At 48.6% G+C, this 19,744-nt stretch overlaps 2 protein-coding genes across 2 annotated transcripts; both read left to right on the forward strand.

The window, feature by feature from the left end:
- The first annotated feature begins 1,236 nt into the window (after positions 1 to 1,236).
- LOC128154667 (C4b-binding protein alpha chain-like) lies at positions 1,237 to 11,250 on the forward strand. The gene is made up of 14 exons (XM_052815608.1): positions 1,237 to 1,395; positions 2,549 to 2,706; positions 3,221 to 3,415; positions 3,960 to 4,059; positions 4,605 to 4,690; positions 5,104 to 5,316; positions 5,911 to 6,093; positions 6,659 to 6,847; positions 7,316 to 7,513; positions 8,518 to 8,700; positions 9,055 to 9,243; positions 9,614 to 9,793; positions 9,947 to 10,116; positions 10,320 to 11,250. Exons 2-14 carry the CDS (start codon positions 2,622 to 2,624, stop codon positions 10,473 to 10,475), a joined length of 2,127 nt encoding a protein of 708 aa, XP_052671568.1. The 5' UTR covers positions 1,237 to 1,395; positions 2,549 to 2,621; the 3' UTR covers positions 10,476 to 11,250.
- Positions 11,251 to 11,470: 220 nt separating this feature from the next.
- LOC128154671 (complement receptor type 2-like) lies at positions 11,471 to 18,909 on the forward strand. The gene is made up of 8 exons (XM_052815626.1): positions 11,471 to 11,854; positions 13,541 to 13,720; positions 14,786 to 14,965; positions 15,467 to 15,649; positions 16,227 to 16,415; positions 16,727 to 16,906; positions 17,444 to 17,643; positions 17,896 to 18,909. The coding sequence occupies exons 1-8, from the start codon at positions 11,497 to 11,499 to the stop codon at positions 18,055 to 18,057; spliced, it is 1,632 nt and encodes a 543-aa protein (XP_052671586.1). The 5' UTR covers positions 11,471 to 11,496; the 3' UTR covers positions 18,058 to 18,909.
- Positions 18,910 to 19,744: the final 835 nt, after the last annotated feature.

Raw genomic sequence — 19,744 nt, forward strand, 5'->3', positions numbered from 1 at the left:
ACCTTGGATGTGGTCAAGGAAAACCCCTTTTATCCCATTTATCCAGCCGCAAGCTGTGGGTTGAGGAGGTCTTAGGGGTGTTTAGCATCCATCGGAGCAGGAGATGGCTTTTGGTGTGGCTGTGCCCTGGCTGATGCTCATGGCCATGGGCACCCTGTGTGGGTTCTAAATAACCTCCTGTGTGCCTGTGAGGAAGCTGCTGATTTTTTGGCACACAAGTCAGCTTGTTCCCAGTCACCTGGAAAAAAATAAATCTAGAAAGCCTACGTTTGTGTTTGCGATTAACTGGATTCTTGTAAATATTTAGTGGAGGTCAGTGCCTGCTCGGGAGTAACAAGGGGCTTGTTGTGAGCAAGACCCTGCTCGTCAGGCGAGGGCAGGCAGCCTTCTGCTGTGTTTTATAGAGTAAGAACTAAATCTGTTTCATTGCATTTTGGCATAGACTCAGGTGAACTTCAGAAAGGTAATATATCCTGCTCAGTGTAGGGACATGTTAAATTTTTCCAGCAAAACCCCTCAGATTTGGCAGAACACACCAATACCTGCGAGAAGCACAACCTGGGGTAAAAAGGCCATTGCCAGGTTCTTGATGGTGAGTCAAGCCTGGATGAAGCCGGGCAGCCAAAGTGCAAAAGGAGCGAATGGTTACAACTTTGGCCAAAACTCTCGTTACTGGAAAATGACCCACCAGTGCCAGTTGGATTGGGGAACAGCTTTCAGTGAGACGAAGGGCGGCTGGGTTCCCATCGTGGACACGGGTGTTCGGCTCCGAGTGATGCTCCCTGGGACCTTGTGTGCTGCTGAGCTCCTGCCAGTGGTGTTTTTGTGGGATTAAGTGGAGCTGGTTGAAGAAACCATATTTTGAATGCTGGCCAGAGGCTTTTGAGGTCAGAAGGGATGAGCTCATGGTTGACATGCCCCAGGGCGAAGCAGTCCTCTTGAGGAGGTCCCCATAGTGTCCCCAGGGTCCGTGGGCATCGCTTGGGGACCGGCACAGGCCGGGTGCTGTTGCTGCACGGTGGAACGGGCAGCGTCCTGCTCAGCAAGGATCGTTTCAGCAAAGAGTTGGCAGGTCCACACAGAAAACAAACAATTTCGACATCTGCTTGGGTTGCATTCAGTTTTCTAGTGTTTCACTTTGTGGGTTGAATAAACTACTTCCTTCTTGCTTAGAGAAGGAGTTAATGATTTATGGGTCAACTGGCACAACTCTGGCGTCTGCAGAATTCAAACTTTTCTGCATGGAGCCATGTCTGTGTGTGGGTGTATGAGAAGATAAGTCCTCCTTTAGTGCTGCGGTGCCTGGAGCCGGGGGCTGGGTGAGGACAGTCATCGCTTTGTCTTGCAAGAGCTGAAGAGTCCGGGTGTCTCCATCTCCTGCTGCCAGACCTCCAGGTAAGACGGCTTTGAGCAATACAGCTTTAGGTGATGTTGCTCTTCGGAACTGGATTGGAGCTTTCTTGCAACTCTAGCAGGTGCAAAGATTAATAAATTAAATCAAATTAAACCGAGAGCTGTAACAAGGATTGAAGGAAAGCTAGAGAAATGAAACAGCCACAAGAAGTGTTGGGTTTAGGGTGGGAGCATCAAGAAAGACTCTCTCATTCCCAGGAGGAAGGTAGGCACTTGGAGCGTACATAACATTGGGAAGATTTAGGCTCATAAATGATGATCCTGGATAACAAAGTCAGAGAGGACTCTTGCTGATCTCTAGGGGTGCCAGATAAGTCCAAGTTGCACTTAAATTCCATTTTGTAAAGCAATTCGGTCTCCTGAATGACTTGTATGCTTTATAGCTTTACTCTAGTTAATGTAATTTGCACAAAACTGATGTATCTTTTTGGTTAGATACTTTGCTCTCTCTCTGCATGTAATTTATTGTTAGGGAACTGTAGTGACTCCAGCAGGATTTCATCTGACTATGAATTAGCTTCCAAGAGATTTGTTACTAAAACAAAATGTTTTACCCATAAGATAAGTTTCAGGGGGCTTTTTCCAGAAGGCATAGATAAACTCATGGCCCTGCAGGTATTAATTTGGCTGGTTGGCTGGGAAGAACACTGTTGGCAATACAGTGGTTTTAAGTGGAACCTGAAGAGCTACAAGGCATTTATGTTATGGTTAGAGTGGAGCTGTTAGTCTTTCTTTTTTTTCTTTTTTTCAAATTTTATTTTAAAATTGTAATCAAAAGCTGCATTCCCAAAAATGCAAATAAATGAGACGAGTGGAATAAAGCCTATGGAAATTGCTTAATATCTGCTCTCAGTTGTCCTGTTTACGTTGTATTTTCATGTCTCTGGGTCTGGTCTGCTGGACCCAGCCTTCCTCACCCAAATCTAGCTCTGCCCCAGCATCCCAGCTCCTCCACACTGGGTATCGGTCCCGTTGGCCAGAGAGGAGCCCGCAGAGGAGCTGAGTATTGCAATAGCTCCTGCAGCTTCTGGTCCCCAGCCACAACTGTAAGAACTGCTTAGGGGTGGAGAAATGAGACCTGTCTATATGAGCTATGGTTATCCTGACTGTAAATACCCCCATGCTATTTTTACAGATACTTTTGACTGGGAAAAAGAATGCAGTAATTTCTGTGGGTTCTCCAGGCAGGGAGGCTGGAATAAAGAAAGATGCCAGCTTTGGAGCTGGGGAGACAGACGGATCGCACCACTGTCCTTGGGTTATTCCTCGCTGCTGCTGTTGTGGCTGTCCAGAGTAAGTGAACACGAGGAGGGAGCAAGTCCATCGGGATGAATTAAGATCCCTCAAAGGAAAAACTTCTCCTGGGGTTCACAAGACTTGGATCCTTCTCTTTTCCTCGTAGCCTTTGCATTTTGAGAACATTGTAAATCTTTGTGATCAGAATCCATCTTCCTTTGCCTTTTTTTCCCTTTCTGTGTAAAACAGATGTAAAATTATTCCAGCTGAAAAAGGTGCAATGGTTTATACTAATTGGGGAGAGGAAATGGTTAATCTGGACTTTGTGACCAGCCTTTGAAACTGCTGGATGAGGTGTGAGGGACAGAGGACCACCGGGGGTGATGTTCCTCCCCTGTCCCTGCCAGCCTCAGCCATCCCCCATCACAGACTGTGCTTGTCCTCTTTGCTTCTAGCTTTAAGGAGTTTTAAGGCCACCGAAGTGTCCTCACCTGGACCTTCAGAGTAAATCAGGCCTGAACGCCCACTGCTTTTCCTCCCGGTGTCTTTCTGATGGAGTTTCCATTGGTAGGTGTCTGCAATGTTCCGCCACGTTTCCCATCTGCAGAACTCAAAGAGGAATACCAAGGCATTACCTCATTTTCCCATAATTCAAAGGTGGAATACGTCTGTCGTCCAGGTTACGTTAGAAATGTTAATGCCCGAAACATCCTTATTTGTGGAAGGAACAGTAGGTGGTACGGCACAGAACAGGATATCTGCATACGTGAGTATATTTTGGGTTGACTTTTGATTTTGTTTTTTAATTTGCTGATGCAATCAGCTCGTTTTGTCAGAGCAGTATCCAAAGTGACCTCATGGGATGGTGGGAAATGAGTGACCTGACGTGAAGCACCAGTTGTATTCCGCTAAGTACTGGTAATGATGGCAAAAGCTGAAATCTGCTTTGATGCTGGCTGTTCAGTTGAGTTGCTGACTCAAAGGATGTTCTGCTCGGGCACTTTGTAACTCTGTTCAAAAAAGTATTTCAGACTTGCAGTAGGAGAATCCTTTAGCTGTGAAGAAACACTGCTGTGCTTGCCAGGGTTACGGCAAAACCCCACTTAGACTGCAGAGGCTGGCTGCAGGTCACGATGCAAGTCTTAACAGCATCATGAACTATGGAATAATTTAGGGTTGGAGGAGAAATCTGGAGGTCTCTGGTCCGTCCCCTTGCTCAATTTTGGAGGAGTCTTCTGCTTTCCTGCTGCATTTTCCCAATTCTTCAAGAAACTGAAATAAGAACTAACTCCTTTCCTGTTGTCCCCCAGCAAAACTGTGTGCCTACCCTGGGGAGCCGGCCAACGGCAGACTTGTCCCAGCAGAAAAGTTCAGTTTTGGTTCAACAGCGAGCTTCACCTGCAACACTGGGTAAGCCAGAAGCACTCAGGGCACGGGTCCTTTTCTTCCCCAGCCATTTTTCTGAAGTCTTTTCCCTCTCGATTAAAGCCTGTGCTGTCAGAAGCCTTACCCGTGTAGGTAGTTGCAGACAGTGATTGAAATATCTTTTAAGCTTTCCTTTGAGAGCTTTAAGACTGACTGAGTTTTCTTAACCTCATACTTTGAGGCAGTTCTTCCTGAGCTCAAGTTCACTCTCCTGGCCCTTTCTAATCCATTTCCAATGTTTCAGTATCTTTTTTAAGAAAATACATCAATACTAAACTCAGAGCTGTAGTGATAGCTACATCTGGCTGATAAAGTAGACTTTTTTCCTTAGAAACCATGTAATTTTTTTTTTTATTTAAAAATGCTTTTGTCAAAAGCCAGTGTGTCATTGAAAAAAAATGGCATTGATGGCCAATTTCTGATCAGCTGTAATTATGATAAGGAAACCAAAACCATCCTGATGGTGATGTTAAAGGTAATACATCAAAACTGAGTTTGTCAATTAATTTCCTCTCCCCTGTTTCACACAGGTACAGACTGGTTGGAAATGCTCAAATTCAATGTGTGATTAAAAATGGGGTTGTTACATGGGACAGAGATATTCCCATCTGTGAGCGTAAGTACAGCTCCTTAATTGGTCTACTGCTTAAATGTTACTGGGGTTGGATAAAGAAGCAGTTGTGTTGCCCTGCTGAGGATTTCAGCAGTTCAATGCATGGTGGAGTCTGGAAAGACATTTTTTCTTTGTGTTTTTCTTCCTGCGTCATCCTGCAGAAAAAATTATTCACTGTCTGGGAGTAAGGCAGCTGCACGTAAGACCGGTATATCCCAAAACCACTCGGTGCCCGGGTCAGAGCTCCACTGCCTGTGGGCTGGCTGCAACTCCCTTGAGACCTGCCCTTAATTTCTGACCCTTCTGGCACCTCGTGTTTCAACATTTTTCTTACCAGACCTGTGGTTCAAAACTAATTAAGTTCCTTCTCTCTTGTTCTTCCCTCCCTCTACCATTTCTCCCCGCTCCCTCCCCAGCAATACCATGTTTACCACCTCCACAAATAGCTAATGGAGAGCACAGCGAAGCTGACAAAGAGCTCTTTGAATACGGAGCATCTGTCACTTACTGGTGCCACACTGTCAGAAGGGGAGAGACACCTTTCTCACTGGTGGGAGATGCCTCTATTTTCTGTACAACCACAGATAACATAAACGGTGTCTGGAACAAGCCAGCCCCAGAGTGCAAAGGTGAGCTGCTCCCATGCACGGGGTGAGCTGCGCGCTTGCAAACCGCAGCAGCACCAGCCGCAGCCCCTTCCCCGCTGCCTACTGCCCGGTCTGCTAGAGCTGTTTTCTTCTTTGGAGCTGTCTCTCTCCTTTATGTTGCTGGAATCACGTCTTGCAGATGAGACCCTCTGAGTTTGGTAGCAGTTAACAGGAATTAGGATCTCCCATCGCAGGGACCGTGACTGCTCACAGTCACCAAGTCAGCAGGGGGTGTGGGAGTGGGATTTTATTAGTGTTTGCAGACCAGACGATGCATCTTGCCTGCCAGCCTGTGTAAAACATAACGCCTGCAAAGAATTCGGAAACCTGCTGTGACACCTGTTGCCTTTCCTATGTTCTTTTTACACTTAGCCTTAATAAAAAGCGTGAAATAAAAAAACGCTGTAATATGGGGTAAGGAGTTCAAAAATATCACGCCAGCCTGCTACCTCGTCATGTCCATTTTCAGCCTTTTTGGTGAACACGTCTCATGCTACGAGAATGTTTTTAATACCCTCATCTCCCCTCTTGAGCCTAACTGCTGATTTCCTAAGCGGTGGCGTTTCCCTGACGCAGTGATTAACTGTGAGTTTCCGAGCGTGAAGAACGGGAAGCTGCTGAGCGGGTACCGGCACGAGTACACCTACAGAGACACCGTCATGTTCGACTGCAACTTCCGCTACACCATGAACGGCAGCGAAACATCCACGTGCAAAGAAAACGGCCTCTGGGACCCTCCGCTGCCGCTCTGTCAGCTCAGTAAGTGTGGTGGACCGAGCGCTGCTCCACCTCGTCCAGCAGCTTTGCTTCAGCGAAGTTCCAACCCATCTGAGAAGGCAGTAGGTCATGAAAGTGATGGCGCCAAGATTTAGCTTTTGGGTTTGGTTTTTTTTTTTTTGGCTAATGTCTCTGTAGCACTAAAGGTGACTTTAGGAATTTATGACGTGGGGCCATAGAGACTAAAGCTTTGTCCCATTCAAGCTGGTGAGCGTTTCTCAGTAGAATTCAAAGGGACTAAATTAACCTTTCTATATTTAATATTTTTAAAGTTTGTTGGTAGAGCCTCAGATAGTATAAACTTTATTAGAAATTACATCTCGTAACAGTGAAAATTACCATGCATTCTGAAATTATTGGTCTGTTTTCATTTGTCTCCTTTGCGTTCACTCTTTAGCATTACTGAACTCAGACGATTAAATGCATCTCAGAAAGAACAATGTGAGCCCATGATTTTCACCCAAATTCTCTCCCTTATGTTACATGCCATCATGGGCCTCACTGGTTTATCACTGGCAATGTCCCTAAATTGGTATTTCATTCCTAGGTAGCTGTGATGATCCTCCAGATGTGCATAATGCTTTTAAAGCAAAACTTGCTGGAAATCTGTTTCCTGTGGATACTATCATCACCTACGAGTGCAAGGAGGGCCATCAGTTCAGCCCGGGAGAAAATACGCGGCACATTAAGTGTCTGCCGGATTTTACATGGTCTGAAACTCCACATCCTTGCGAAAGTAAGTGTATGTTCCTTTGGCTTACTTACCCTTGTGATTTGGCAAAATTATTACTGAATGAAGAGACTGTATGTGGTTTGCTGTTGTGCAGATCGCAGGGTGGGGGAGAGAGGGGGGATGCTCTGGGGGGACAGCTTGGCACATCTCTGGTCTTTGCTCTGACTCTTGAACTCCTTTGATTTATTCTCCAGCCACAGAGTTTTCTTTGCTTTATTTACCGGCTGTGCTTTCTAGTCCCTTGAACCTGTGGAAAAAGTCATTGTCAGTGTCAAGGGCCCCTTGCCCCATCCAAGGGGAGGTTGCAGTTGCAGAGTTCCTTGCAAACACCCCGTCCCCCAGGAGCGCCCTGGGACGGTGTTCGGGCAGGTTTAGCGTTGTGATGCGTCTTTGTCTTACAAAGCACAAATCTGCTGTCATCCAGATGGCTTTGCTGTGGTTTCACACTTGCTAATATTTGGCATTTCTCAGGAATTCATTGCCCAAATCCAGATGTCAGGAATGGAAAGCTCTTACATGCATGGAGAGAAAAAAACTATTATGCGTATGGAGACAGACTGGAAATTATGTGTAATGATGGCTATGCTTTCAAAGGTCATGGCAATAGCATTGTCCTTCAGTGTTCAATTGACGGTAGATGGGATCCAGAAGTACTAGAGTGCACTCAAGGTAGGTGAGAGTTGGTGAAGCATGTTGACTTGGCGACTACTTATTTTTGACCGCAAAGGTTTGGGTCACTCTGTACAGCGTAGTTGTCTGCTGACATTCACAGAAAAATCTACCTGTGGCCTTAGATGATGGTAGTAGTAGCAGCCAAGGAGAACTTTGCTCCACTGCCATGTATCCCCGGATCTAGTCCTCCTGTGTTAACTTGGAAGAAATAGGCAGCAAAAGATCCAGATGGATCATTATGTTGCCTGTGGTTTGCTGTATGGGCAGGGGGCTGAGCTGGTGTCTGGGGAGGTGGGATGCAAAGGGTTGGGTGCTGGTAGCTTTTAAAGGCTTAGGAGGTTCCTAAGAAGCCTGGGAGACATTTACCCAGCTGGAAGGGGATGTGGTTTATGCTTTGGACAACAGCTGGGCTGGTTTGCTGACATGAAGCTTGGGAGCAGAGGATATTCTCAATGCATTTCCCCTCTCAGAAGAAAATGCAACCGCATAAATAACTGACACTTCTGAAACTAATAACCTAGCAATGGGGCACCACAGCAATACCAGCAAGCTGCTGGAAGCAGCCTGAGCCCAAAAGCTCAGGAAAACCTTGCCAGGAGGAAAGAGCCTGCTCCACCTCACAGGACAGCCAGCCTTAGAGCACGGACGATTGCTTGTCCTGGCCCTAAGGCTGCCTGTGAGGTGCTCAGCAACCTCACGAGTGCGGCTCGGTGGGAAAGCGGGGGCTGCAGTCCCTGGGACGATAACGGTGCGTGGTGCTGAGAGCCCTGAGGCTCGGCTCGGTTGGGCATGGATCCAGCTCTGCAGCATGTGCCTTTCCTAATGGCCTCAGAAAAACGTGATTGTAGTTACAAAGGAAGTGTTGAGACCTGCATCTGTACGATAGTCACCTTTTTTCCCAGGGTTCAGATGTTCTTGATAACTGTCTTCTCCATAGAAAGAATCTTCCCTGGAATTCTTTCTGAAAATACACAATGTCCTTTATTCTCCATTGTTTCTAGAACATCATTGCCCAAGGCCAGATACTGCTCATGGAAGAGAGGTTTACAGAAGCAGAAATGACTACGCAGTTGGGACCCAAGTGAGGCTGGAATGTGACACGGGCTACGTCCTCAGGGGCCGGGACTTGACCGAGTGTCAGGATAATGGGAGCTGGGCTCCCCCATTACCGTTTTGTGATAAAGGTATGTGTAACAGTGCCGAGAAGAGATCTCGTGCATCAGTATTCAGAAACAGCACTCAGAAGGTAACTTGCCTTCAGCATCTGCTTCTGGGAACGGGATGATGATCACCGGCTCATGGGCTGAAAGCGTTCAGGTGTCCTCTCCCTGGAGATGTGACCCAGGTGGGAGCTGAGCAAGAAGTGGGTGCCTTGAGCTGGTGTAAGAGGCAAGAAGCCAGGCAGCAACTTCATGTGAATTCGCCGCGCTACAAACATGAAGTTAACTCTTGTACTGATTTCCCAGAAGCAGTTTTGATTCTCACCTGAGTATGATAACTGCGCATTTCTTTTCTTATCAATTCCTGTTATTCCCCAGTCTGTGACCCCCCTCCGCAAATCATCAACGGGCAGCACTCTGGCTTGAGAACGGAGCAGTTTCCCTACGGCGCAGAGGTGACGTACAGCTGTGCGGAGGGTCTGTCCCTCATTGGGGACGCCTCCATCTACTGCACCTCCGACGACGGGGTGAACCTGGCGTGGAGCGGACCTGCCCCGGAGTGCAGGGGTGAGTCGTTTCTCCTGTACGGGGTCAGACTGAAGCCAAGACCTGGGTACGATGCTGGGGCTAAGCCCCAGCCCTGTTACCTGCCCTGGTTCAGGAGCTCCAAAAGCAGAGCGGTTTAATGACTGTGCAGCTCCTCCAGCTCCTGTGCGAAGGTCTCGGCACCAGGAGCTGCTCAGTAACCCCAGGGACTGGTACCGTCTCCTTGGGGGCTGCTGCAGGCAGCTGAGGGTCAATTCTCGCATTTGAGTGTAAAACTGATGCAGAGAGCATCAGGAAGAGCGGCTCTGCCCCGCCGGACCTGGCTCCCCGTTGTCCCTGGGCAAGGGCAGCAGCCAAACCCACCTCTCCCATCTCCGCTCCCTCCCCGCAGTGGTTCGGTGCCCCAAGCCCACGGTCGAGAGGGGAAGGATGACTCCGCAGAGGTTCACGTTTCCCTACGGGGTGGCCGTGCGGTTCTCCTGCGACGAAGGCTTCGTGCTGCACGGCGATGCTGAGAGCCGGTGCCTGGCCGACGGCGCCTGGCACCCTCCCCTGCCCACCTGCCAGCCAGGTGGGTACCAGACCCGGGCAGATGCCCTGCAGCTGGTTTGCATAGGCCAAGGGTGCTGCTCCCTTGAATCACCAGCGACAGGGGAATTGGCAGGGCGTTTTCTCTTCCAACTCCAACCATTACATTATTTTTTGGCATGCATTTTTCTTTCAGTTCAGTGTTCCCAACCCTCAAGACAGGAGATGCTAGTGATTTCCCCTGTTAAATTATGGTACGAGGTGAATGAAACTCTGTTGTTCTATTGCGGACGTAATAGCCGTTCAGCAGTAAACTCAAAATCTACCTGCTCAGCTAAGGGCACTTGGATACCACCACCCACATGTGTAAGTACCACCACCTGCCCAGGCTTTGTCTGTATCTTGCCCCATTTACAAGCTGGAATAGCACTGGTCCAACTTCATGAATGGGGTTGCTTCGTTACAGGAGGGCTGGCCTGATCGAGGGGCTGCGGTAGGAGGGGGATGCTCAGCACGTAGGTCCCTGCAGCAGTCTCATGCCCTCTGTCTTTGTTTTGGTTCTTTTAAAGAAAAAGCGTGATACGTGTGAGAAGATTCTTCAAAATAGTGAAGCTTTCCAGTGTGGAGTTCCTCTGACAGAACTGAAAACTCTGCTGGAAGTCCAGAAACTGTACCTGGAGATCCAGAAACTTGAAAGGGAGCTAAAAAGCACAGCATACGGCTGACTGTCATCACTGGTATCATAAAAACCGTCCTCTTTGTGTGTTGAATAATCATGCTGACTGAGGATTTTTTATGACTTCGTAATTTGTGCTAATACTTAAGTAGCCAGAACAAAATTTACCAATCAGCTAAGGAACAGATTTGGTCATATGGGGAGTCAGAAAGTGACTTCTGGCTCCTTCTGTCAGACCTCCCTGGGTTAGGTTTGTACATCCCTTTATACATTTCAAAGCTTTGCATTTAGATATGTTTGTTATACTGACAAGTGCACAGTTTAGAAAGGAACTGAGTGGAAAGTAAACCTTTGTTGGAGCCGAGCAGAGGCCATACAGACAGGCATGAACATGGTAAGAGCCACTGACCCGCACTCACCCCACAGCTGCTGCACCTCTTCAGCTGCAATCCAGTGTAGCCCATTGCTACTCTGTTCATATATGTTGCATTCGTTATTGTGAACAAGCACTTAACTGCCTGATTAGCTGTGACCTTCAGTGCAGGCACAATGAAGAAAACTTCAAAGCCTGTCTTCCAGCAAAACAAAAATGCCAGGTTTTCTTCCCAAGCAGGACAGATGTATCTGAGGCCACGGCGGTGCCGCTCGCTGCATTTTTGTGTGTGCACCAAGAGCAGTTGTTGGAAATGAAAGTGTAAGAAAAAAAAGGCTGAATTTTTTCTGCAACATCCAGTAAAAGGGAAGCGCTCTGTTAGCATGCATCTTGTGATCGGGCCAGTAATCCTCCTCCATGAGATCATAATAAAGCTGCAATTGTAATGACAGCTGTGTCTGGCTTTTAATAATTCTGTCCTATCTATAGTGAAGGAAAGAGGTGCTTCAGTAATCATTGCTTGATTAGGCACAGAGGGCTGCTATTCCCTGAGCGCAGTGCAGGGGTATGTGGGGGCTGTTTGCACAGCAGCCTGTGCCCCCCCCCGCCTGCCCCTGGGGTAAAGAGGCAAAGTGGATGCAGGGCATTGCCCAGCACACCGATCAGCGGCTCCCTGTGCTTCAGAAACGAGACCAGGATGCTGCAGAGCACTTCTAGCTGTAAAATAGCTTTACTCCCACTGTCCCCACCAGGGAAGAAGGCAGAGCAGGGTTCTCTCCCATGGCACATCCTTGCTGGAGAGCTCAGGGAGGGCAAGCCCTCTCCTTGGGCAGGTCAGAAGGGCTGGGGGGTGGCAGCGCCGGCGTGGCTCGTCTGGCCTGTCCCCAACTTCCCACAGCTGCTTCCCCTTCCCCAGCGGGCTCTCGGTGGGGACAGGCTCTCGCCTTCCTGCGGCGCTGGCCCGGCAGCTCCCAGCACCATGCTGGTGTTTCTCCGCTGGCCGGGGCAGCTCCTGGCAGTGGTGGTGCTTGTGCTGCAGCCGGCTGGGAGTCTCGGTGAGTGTCGCTCCCCTGCTTGCTTTCTTTGCTTCTGTGGCTCCGCTTTGCTTACGGATCAAATACGTAACGATCGTGTTAGTAAAATTCAGTGGGAGACCTTCCCCTGGCTGAAGTCGCTGCTAACCTCTTGCTGTGCCTGATGTTCTTGTAAGGATGACTCGAGCTCAGCGGCTCCTGCGAATTGCCCGTTTCTCCTCTTTAGCTGCACCTCTTGATACTTGCAAAGAGCCACCCCAGAATTCCCAATGCTTCTCAAAAGGCTTACGTTGGGGTATGGATCCCCCCCCCGGGACCGTTGTGAAGTACAGCTGGCTCAGAGGGTACGACCTTGTCGCTGGGACAGCCTGGCGCCAGGTCTCTTGTCTGCAGGACTTCTCCTGGTCTGGAGTTCAGAACTTTGCCTCGATCATCCGTGCGGTAGCTGAGAAGTTGTTCCCAGAGTCGGAGGATATCCTTATGGTCGGGGGCTCAAGAAGAGGATAGTGGTAAGGTGGGGAGAGTCAATTAGACAGGTAATAGTTTTTACCATTTAATTAAAAGGGTCATAGTTAGCAATTTGAGTGGTATCAGGTTGATATCAATGTTGATGCTTAAGCCCTGAGGCAGCCTGTAGACGTGCTGAAGGTAGCTGGTGAATTGTCACGCATCCCACAGGCTGGCTTCAGTACAGGAGAAGTGGGGGTCTGCTGACTAATGAATGTCTCTAGGAAGGTGAATAACTTGCAGTTTCTGTCTGGAAGCTGACAGTTCCTTTAAAAACAGGTCTTGTGAGAAACTTCCCCAGTGTGCACAGCCCCAGCACCTCCCTGCAGAGGCATCTGCCGTCCCCCAGCTGCCGGCACCGCCTTTACACTCTTTTTCTTTTTCTGTAATTCATGGTGGCTCTTAGGAGTCTGCTGTCCCAATCCAAACATAATACCTGATACCCATGTCCCAGTATGTAATACTCATGTCCTAATACCTATGCTGGGGCCTGGGGAAGACACGTACAGGTACAGAGACACTCTTTTCACGGGTATTGGTATTGAAGGCAGCATCGCCAGCGCTGCTCTGGCAAGGTGCGGGTGTGACGGTGCCTGGGATGCTGCTGTCCCAGTGTGTGAACCAGGTATGTTTTTAACATAGGCGCACTGTGTCTTGGTGACCTGCCAGCACCTATTGTAAGGCATGAGGAAATCCCAGTTATAGCTGCCTGTAGTTTAGTTTTCTCTGTTATCACAGTTTGTGACCAGCCCCCAAAAATTTCTCATGAGAGATAACAGTAGCTGGCCAAAGAAGTTTTTTGTTGGGACATCAGTGGTGTATGTATGTGATAGAGGTTAGGCAGTTGTTGCAGAACCTCTTGCCTATGGTAAAGCTGGAGGTGGGCTGGAGCACCCTGGAGTCACCCCACCCCGAGTGCGCAGATGAGTTGTCCTGCAACCTGCTAGAGCAAGTGCTATTAGGAAAGGGCAGAAATAGCGTTTGATTGTGTGCAATGGAAACACTACACGTTTGGAGTCCTACTGACGGTGGCTGTTCGAGCACGCTTATTAACCCCTAATCTCTCTGCCTCAGTTGCTGCAGTGGTTAAACTGATTTGTCTTCGCTCACTTACCAGAAGGAGGTGCAGTGACAGTTGGTCACCGTAGCTGTATTCAGCAAGAATAACCCTGAAAAGCCCTGTTTTTTGGTGATCCACAGAGGTTCAGTGTCCCGTCCCAGATATCACACACGGACAGCTGAAACCTGCACAGAACTTCACCCACGGCAGCACAGCCACGCTCCAGTGCGATGCCGGCTACATCCCTGTGGGTGCCACCACCACCGTGCGGTGCCTGAGCAACGGCAGATGGCATCCACGGATGCCCGCCTGCATCCTGGGTACGCACAGATCTCTCTTCTCATTACCTTGTCTCCCACGTGTAATTGCCTGCTTGTATTTCATGTGCACGTGCAGTGTTGGCAGCAGAGGGGTTGGAGGGTGGGCACTGACGCAGAAGTCACGGACACTGCACACAATCAATATGATCAAGCAGATGCCACTTTATTGCCAAGATAGCTTGGTTTATATGTTCATTCTAGTTACTGTTCACGCATAAGCAAATTAGAGATTGGTTAGCATGAGCTGTCCACGAGCCTAGTTACACCTAATGATTGGTTATATCAACACTGTACACGCGCATAAACATAAGGCATAATTGGTTGTATTAACTAAAACATGCGAAACTTGTCTCAGGCTAATTGGTCAAGATAAGCTGTGGAATTGAGGTTCTTTGCCAAGTTCCCTTTATCGTGGAATGCGCACCTGTGTTCTTCTAATTGGCATCTTTCTTTTTTTGTCGTCTTGTTTATTCTGTTCAAGGCCTTCTAAAGGCATCTGGAATGCTCTTACTACCGTTAGCTAAATATGTATCCACAAGCAAAGCGTCCTTGAAGCCTGCTGCCTACAAAACATCCTTGGCTCACAAATTGATCAATTCTATCGAGTCTGGATTGTTCACTGTGTGCCCATTACTTTCCAAGTATCCCACAGGGCACCACAGCGAGCTGCACTGTCTGACGTTCGGTGGCAGGATTCCCCTCTGCTCTTTCATCACCCCTGGGTAATGCGGCAGGGCTGTCCTGGTTAGGCTGTCCTATGTTACTGCAGTGAGTAATTTGTATCTCCAGTGAGATACAAATGCGTACAAGAGTAAAGACTCTTGTTAGATTCACGTCGTTTGGTGAATTTGTCACCGTTCTTTTTTTCCATTTCAGTTCACCCCCCATACCCCACAGCGACGCTCAGGGTCGCTGCTGTCTCTTGCTTCTTTCTGGGGTTTCTACCCTTGCCCAAGGGCAGGCTGGGCTCCCCCAAAGGCAGGGCTCAGCGGCATCCCCAGCAGGTCTGGGGGGGAGACCCCCCCCAGCTCTAAGGGTCCGTGCTGTCCCCTGCTCTGGCACCAGGTCACTGTCCCTACCCTCCTGCCATCGACCACACGGACCGAAGCCCTCAGCGCGAGTTTCCAGTCGGGACAACCGTGACCTACTTCTGCAGATCCGGATACACTTTGCTCCCCGATGTATCTCCAGTAACTACTTGTCTTAAAAATTTCACATGGTCCGAAATCCCAAAGCTTTGCCAGAGTAAGTATGCCATTTCCTTCGCTTTGCCAACAAAGCGTGGATTTAATGATGTAGAAATAACATCGTTTCCAAAATATGCGCTAGTGCTGCTGTGCCATAAGGGCTTTATTGAGCAGTGCTTTGGCTCTCACTAATAATAATTTTGCTGTTCAAAGGGTAGCATGGATGAAAAGAAATAGCTGCAACTCGCACTGATTATTTAGCTGTTCAAACAATGATGCAGTGATGCAGCTAGTAACATATCATCCCTTCAGCACAATTTATAGCTAATCACAGGGCTCAGATCATTTGCCCTTCCAACAGAAATGGTTGTTATCGCATAATTACTGTCCCTGAACATGCCAGGTTTGGTTAGAGGTGTCTGTCAGCATTAAAAGGCCACCTGGTAAGTTCTCTGGGTCAGCAAGCCATCACCATGGGAAAACACGGCTGTGCAAACGTCTCCTGCTCTCACTCCTGACCCAAACCATGGAAGCCCTTTCTGACGCTGGTGTTCCTCAGAGGTGCAGTGTCCCAACCCGGCTATCCACCACGGGAGAGAGACCAGCCCCAGGAAAGCCGAATACACCTTTGGGAACCAGGTAGAATTGCAGTGTGACCCTGGCTATGTGCTGAGGGGCAGCCAGAGGATCCAGTGCTGGTCTGACGGGACGTGGAGACCCCCCGTGCCGTACTGTGACAAGGGTGAGTGTGAACGGCGTGAGCAAGGCGGCTGCCAGGAATTGCGTCTCTGCAGCGGGTAGGAACAGCAGTGAGAAAGTTGAGTAACCTGAGCATCACTTCTTGGAAATGGTGGTGTTAGGAGAAGGGGTCCCAGTCACAGCATTAAATGGCTTTAACGTTTTCGTCTTCTGTCGAACTGTAATTGATTAAATGTGTTGAGTGATGGGACTTGCAGCTCTTTCTCAGAGGACTGTTCAAGGGGTTTATGATATTCACAGTTCCCTGACCCCATTTATGAGCAGGATCATTTCTCGTGGAAAAGAGGAAGGGATAAGGGAAGGTCAGCTGAAGGGGAGGGGATGGAGGCACATGCTGAGATACCGGGGCCGTGCAGTGCCAGCGGGATGAGGTGGTTAGCTGGGTCAGTCTGGGAACACTGGTAGAGGCAGGGCCAAAACTGGCAAGAAGCAAGGAGGACTTTGAGGAGAGCAACCCTAGGTATAAACGTGGAGAACTGGCTTTTGTTACTTCCCTGCACTCCTGTCTCCCTGACCGAATGAAGAAAATCTTAATTTTTCCTTTCTCTATTCTCTCACAGTTTGTGATCCCCCTCCAAAAATCACCAACGGGCAGCACTCTGGCTTGAGAACAGAGCAGTTCCCCTATGGCTTAGAAGTAAAGTACAGCTGTGTGGATGGTCTGTCCCTCATTGGGGACGACTCCATCTACTGCACCTCCGACGACGGGGTGAACCTGGCGTGGAGCGGACCTGCCCCTGAGTGCAGGAGTGAGTTGTTTCTCTTGTATGGGATCAGACTGAAGCCAGGACCTGGGTGCAATGTTAGGGCTCAGCACAATGGGATTAAAAGCGAGCAGGGCTGCTGGGAGATCCTGCTTCCTTTGCAGGCTGCTTCGCAGGCTCAACAGCTCCGGGCTGAGGACGATCCATGTGGAAATAGGAGATTCTGGTTCTTCTACACTGATGGCCATCAGGCGGTCAGGAAGAGCGGCTCTGCCCCGCCGGACCTGGCTCCCCGTTGTCCCTGGGCAAGGGCAGCAGCCAAACCCACCTCTCCCATCTCCGCTCTCTCCCCGCAGTGGTTCGGTGCCCCAAGCCCACAGTCGAGAGGGGAAGGATGACTCCGCAGATGTTCACGTTTCCCTACGGGGTGGCCGTGCGGTTCTCCTGCGACGAAGGCTTCGTGCTGCACGGCGATGCTGAGAGCCGGTGCCTGGCCGACGGCGCCTGGCACCCTCCCCTGCCCACCTGCCAGCCAGGTGGGTACCAGACCCGGGAGCCGAGCCAGCAGCCCCCGTGACGGTGCAGAGAGGTTGGGGTGCAGCATTGCGTAGCTCTGTCTGTCCTCGGGGGTCCCCTACCACCCTCCTCTCTTTGCGGAAGAAACAAGCTTCCCGAAGCTGATGCTTACCAGGCGATAGCTGAATTTTTCTCGAGGGTCCTGTATAAAGGAGGCTCTAAGGCAGGTCAGGAGACACCATCGTTACTGACTTTCTCTTCAGTGCGCATTCTTACTGACAAACATCGATCTGCAGACTCTTGCATGGGGATGCCTGAATTGAGACAGTGTCAGAAAACAGCAAATGCGTAACACCTTTCAGGGGCTGTTCTGACCTTCACCCTCCCCTCTTGAAGGGCCTCAGGTAGTAACTTTGCTTTAATATTTGGTTTCACAGCTCCACAGTTTTAAGTTCACCTGCACTGGCTCAGCCTTCACAAACTTCGTAGGTTTTTTTCTACCTACATGATGATGACCCTCTTGCTGAGCTGCCTTCTGCTGTGGGTTTTCCTTTCAGTTCTGTGTCCACAACCACAAGTGGCCAATGGAATGCTGAAAAGCACTTTGGATGGTAAAATGTGGTACCAAACAAATGCGACTGTTACTTTTGAATGCCTTCACGGATACCACTTTTCAGATGATGGAGAGGTGTCTTCAGAAGAGTCTCGGACAGCCACGTGCTTGCCTGATGGCAACTGGACACCATTGCCCAAGTGTGTAAGTACCTTAGTCTGGCTGAGTTCCTGGACGAATGCTGCCTGACTTCTAATATGAAAAATAACTGCCTGAACTTCTTAAAAGCTTTTGCTTTATGGTATGAATGAGAGGGGTTGAACTGTGTTGGGGCAGTGCCTGGCAAATGGGACAGGTCAGACTCAGAGCTGAGGAGTGGGTGGCTCTCCATCTGCTGCAGTGCAATCTTACATGCTTTTTTCTGGGTTTTGTTTGTTTTGTTTTACTTTTTAACAGAAGAAAGAAGGTGATGTTGATGTATGCGAAGAAGTTCATTATATTAAAACGGTCTTTGAATGCGATGTGCCTATAGCAGAAGTGAAAACTCTGCTGGAAATACAAAAACTGTTTCTGGAGATTAAAAAACTAAAGGTGGAACTAGAAAACCTGAATGAGTGAGTCCTGTAACGCACTGTAATGATCACCGTTGGTGAACACGCAGTTTGTGTAGTCACAGTATCTATAAGAAGGCTCTTGGTGACTTTATGGTCATGTTTGCATGCCTGTAACCAGCGAAATAATAACCAATGCATTGGAGATTGCTTTTGTCATGCTAGATGCTAGAGCACAGAGGGATTTTTGCTCCTTTCCTTAAATCTGACAAGCTTGATTCGCTATTTAACAAATGTTTTGTTTCAGATTTTATATTAGGAAACATAGTAAGAAATTAAATTGAGCTTCTTCGAGTCACTGCATAAGTTGTGCTAAGCTGAGAGAAGGGGGACCAAAGTCCACAGAAGTAAACTTCTAGCTGAGATGAGTGTCTGGCTCTCTGAAGGTGCTTCTGCTGTAATCTTCCAGCTGGTGGTTTGTGCAATGCCGTACCCTCTGCCCCTACCAAACTCAGCCTGTCATAGCATTAGCATACTTCTATGTAGAAATAGTAGTGAAGTGACCATTTAACTATGCGATTTCCTGTTAATCTAGCTCATGATTTCTATTCATCTAGTTAAGGGCAGTTGCATATAAGAAGCATATTTATAAAGGCTTCTATTCAGTTATCCCTGGATTTAAAAGAGGCAACAGGTTTCTGGCCGAGCACTGTACTCAACAGATATCTGTGGTGGTGTCATCTTCCACGTCCCTATTTCTGGCAAGCAAATGCTAAGAATAGATGTTGTAAGTTTAAGTGTAAAGAATCAGACAGCAAAGACGGTTGTTATTACTCAATAAACGATGATCAGTTTATGTTGCTCTGTGATGCAGCAATTACTCCTTCCCTGCAGGATTACAATAAAGATGGAGGTGTAACCCTGGGTGTCTTGTAATCTGCCACATTGGCTGTAAATTAGGCAGATTTCCAGTGTGGTCCAATGGTTTTTCTGATTGAGAGCCGAGCCCTGGCAGCCTGTCTTGGTCCTCGGGGTGCTCAGGGAGCCGCAGTGGGCACGGCGGGGCTGAGGTATATCATTGCGAGATGCATGCTTTATGAGTTATTGGAATTGCTTTAAATGTTACTAGAGCCTAAGGCACAATGCCCAGGGAAGAGATGGTGTCTCGCATCTTTACACAGAAAAATGTTCTGATAATGCATCCTGTGCTTCACCACATCCCGGTGAGGAGATCTGCAATGAGAGGCACTCTCAGATCCACTCCAGTTCTCCCTGTGCTACAAGGAGAGCAGGGCTGCACCCTCCTGGTGTGACACCTCGCTCCCCTCCACGCTGAGCTCACCTGGGACTGCAAACAGAAAGTGTCGTATCTCCCTGCGCAAGGCTTGAAACCCATAAGCATGAATAAGAACTGGGTGTTACAGCCCCTGTGTACCTAAGAGTGTGTTTGAGTAGTCTTGACTGATGTCAGGCAGGATATTTCAGAGTGTTAGTCAGTACACAGATGTATTTGTTCACACCCGTCCCTAATTACAAATGAGTCAATCAAGAAAAATTAACAAACAAAATGGAAAATGCTTTTATTTTTTGTTTCACTAACTCTGCTTATGGAAGATCTGTGTTGCATTACCCTCAGGCAAATAACTAAGTAGGCATTTTCCTACCCTGGATACAGCTTGGGGCTGGGGGCAGGGGGGTCTTTTCTGCTCTGGTAGCATTTGGTTTTGGTAAAGTTCTGCTAGTCAGCACTCACT

This window comes from Harpia harpyja, chromosome 19, assembly GCF_026419915.1.
Source record: "Harpia harpyja isolate bHarHar1 chromosome 19, bHarHar1 primary haplotype, whole genome shotgun sequence".
Taxonomy (NCBI): domain Eukaryota; kingdom Metazoa; phylum Chordata; class Aves; order Accipitriformes; family Accipitridae; genus Harpia; species Harpia harpyja.

Bases quoted from the DNA above. Each gene is read 5' to 3' on its own strand.
- LOC128154667 (XM_052815608.1), top strand. From the start codon at position 2,622: ATGCCAGCTTTGGAGCTGGGGAGACAGACGGATCGCACCACTGTCCTT. The intron at 6,848-7,315 runs GTAAGTGTATGT...GGCATTTCTCAG, and splicing joins AACTCCACATCCTTGCGAAA to GAATTCATTGCCCAAATCCA. The intron at 7,514-8,517 runs GTAGGTGAGAGT...CATTGTTTCTAG, and splicing joins AGTACTAGAGTGCACTCAAG to AACATCATTGCCCAAGGCCA.
- LOC128154671 (XM_052815626.1), top strand. From the start codon at position 11,497: ATGCTGCAGAGCACTTCTAGCTGTAAAATAGCTTTACTCCCACTGTCC. The intron at 15,650-16,226 runs GTGAGTGTGAAC...ATTCTCTCACAG, and splicing joins CGTGCCGTACTGTGACAAGG to TTTGTGATCCCCCTCCAAAA. The intron at 16,416-16,726 runs GTGAGTTGTTTC...CTCTCCCCGCAG, and splicing joins ACCTGCCCCTGAGTGCAGGA to TGGTTCGGTGCCCCAAGCCC.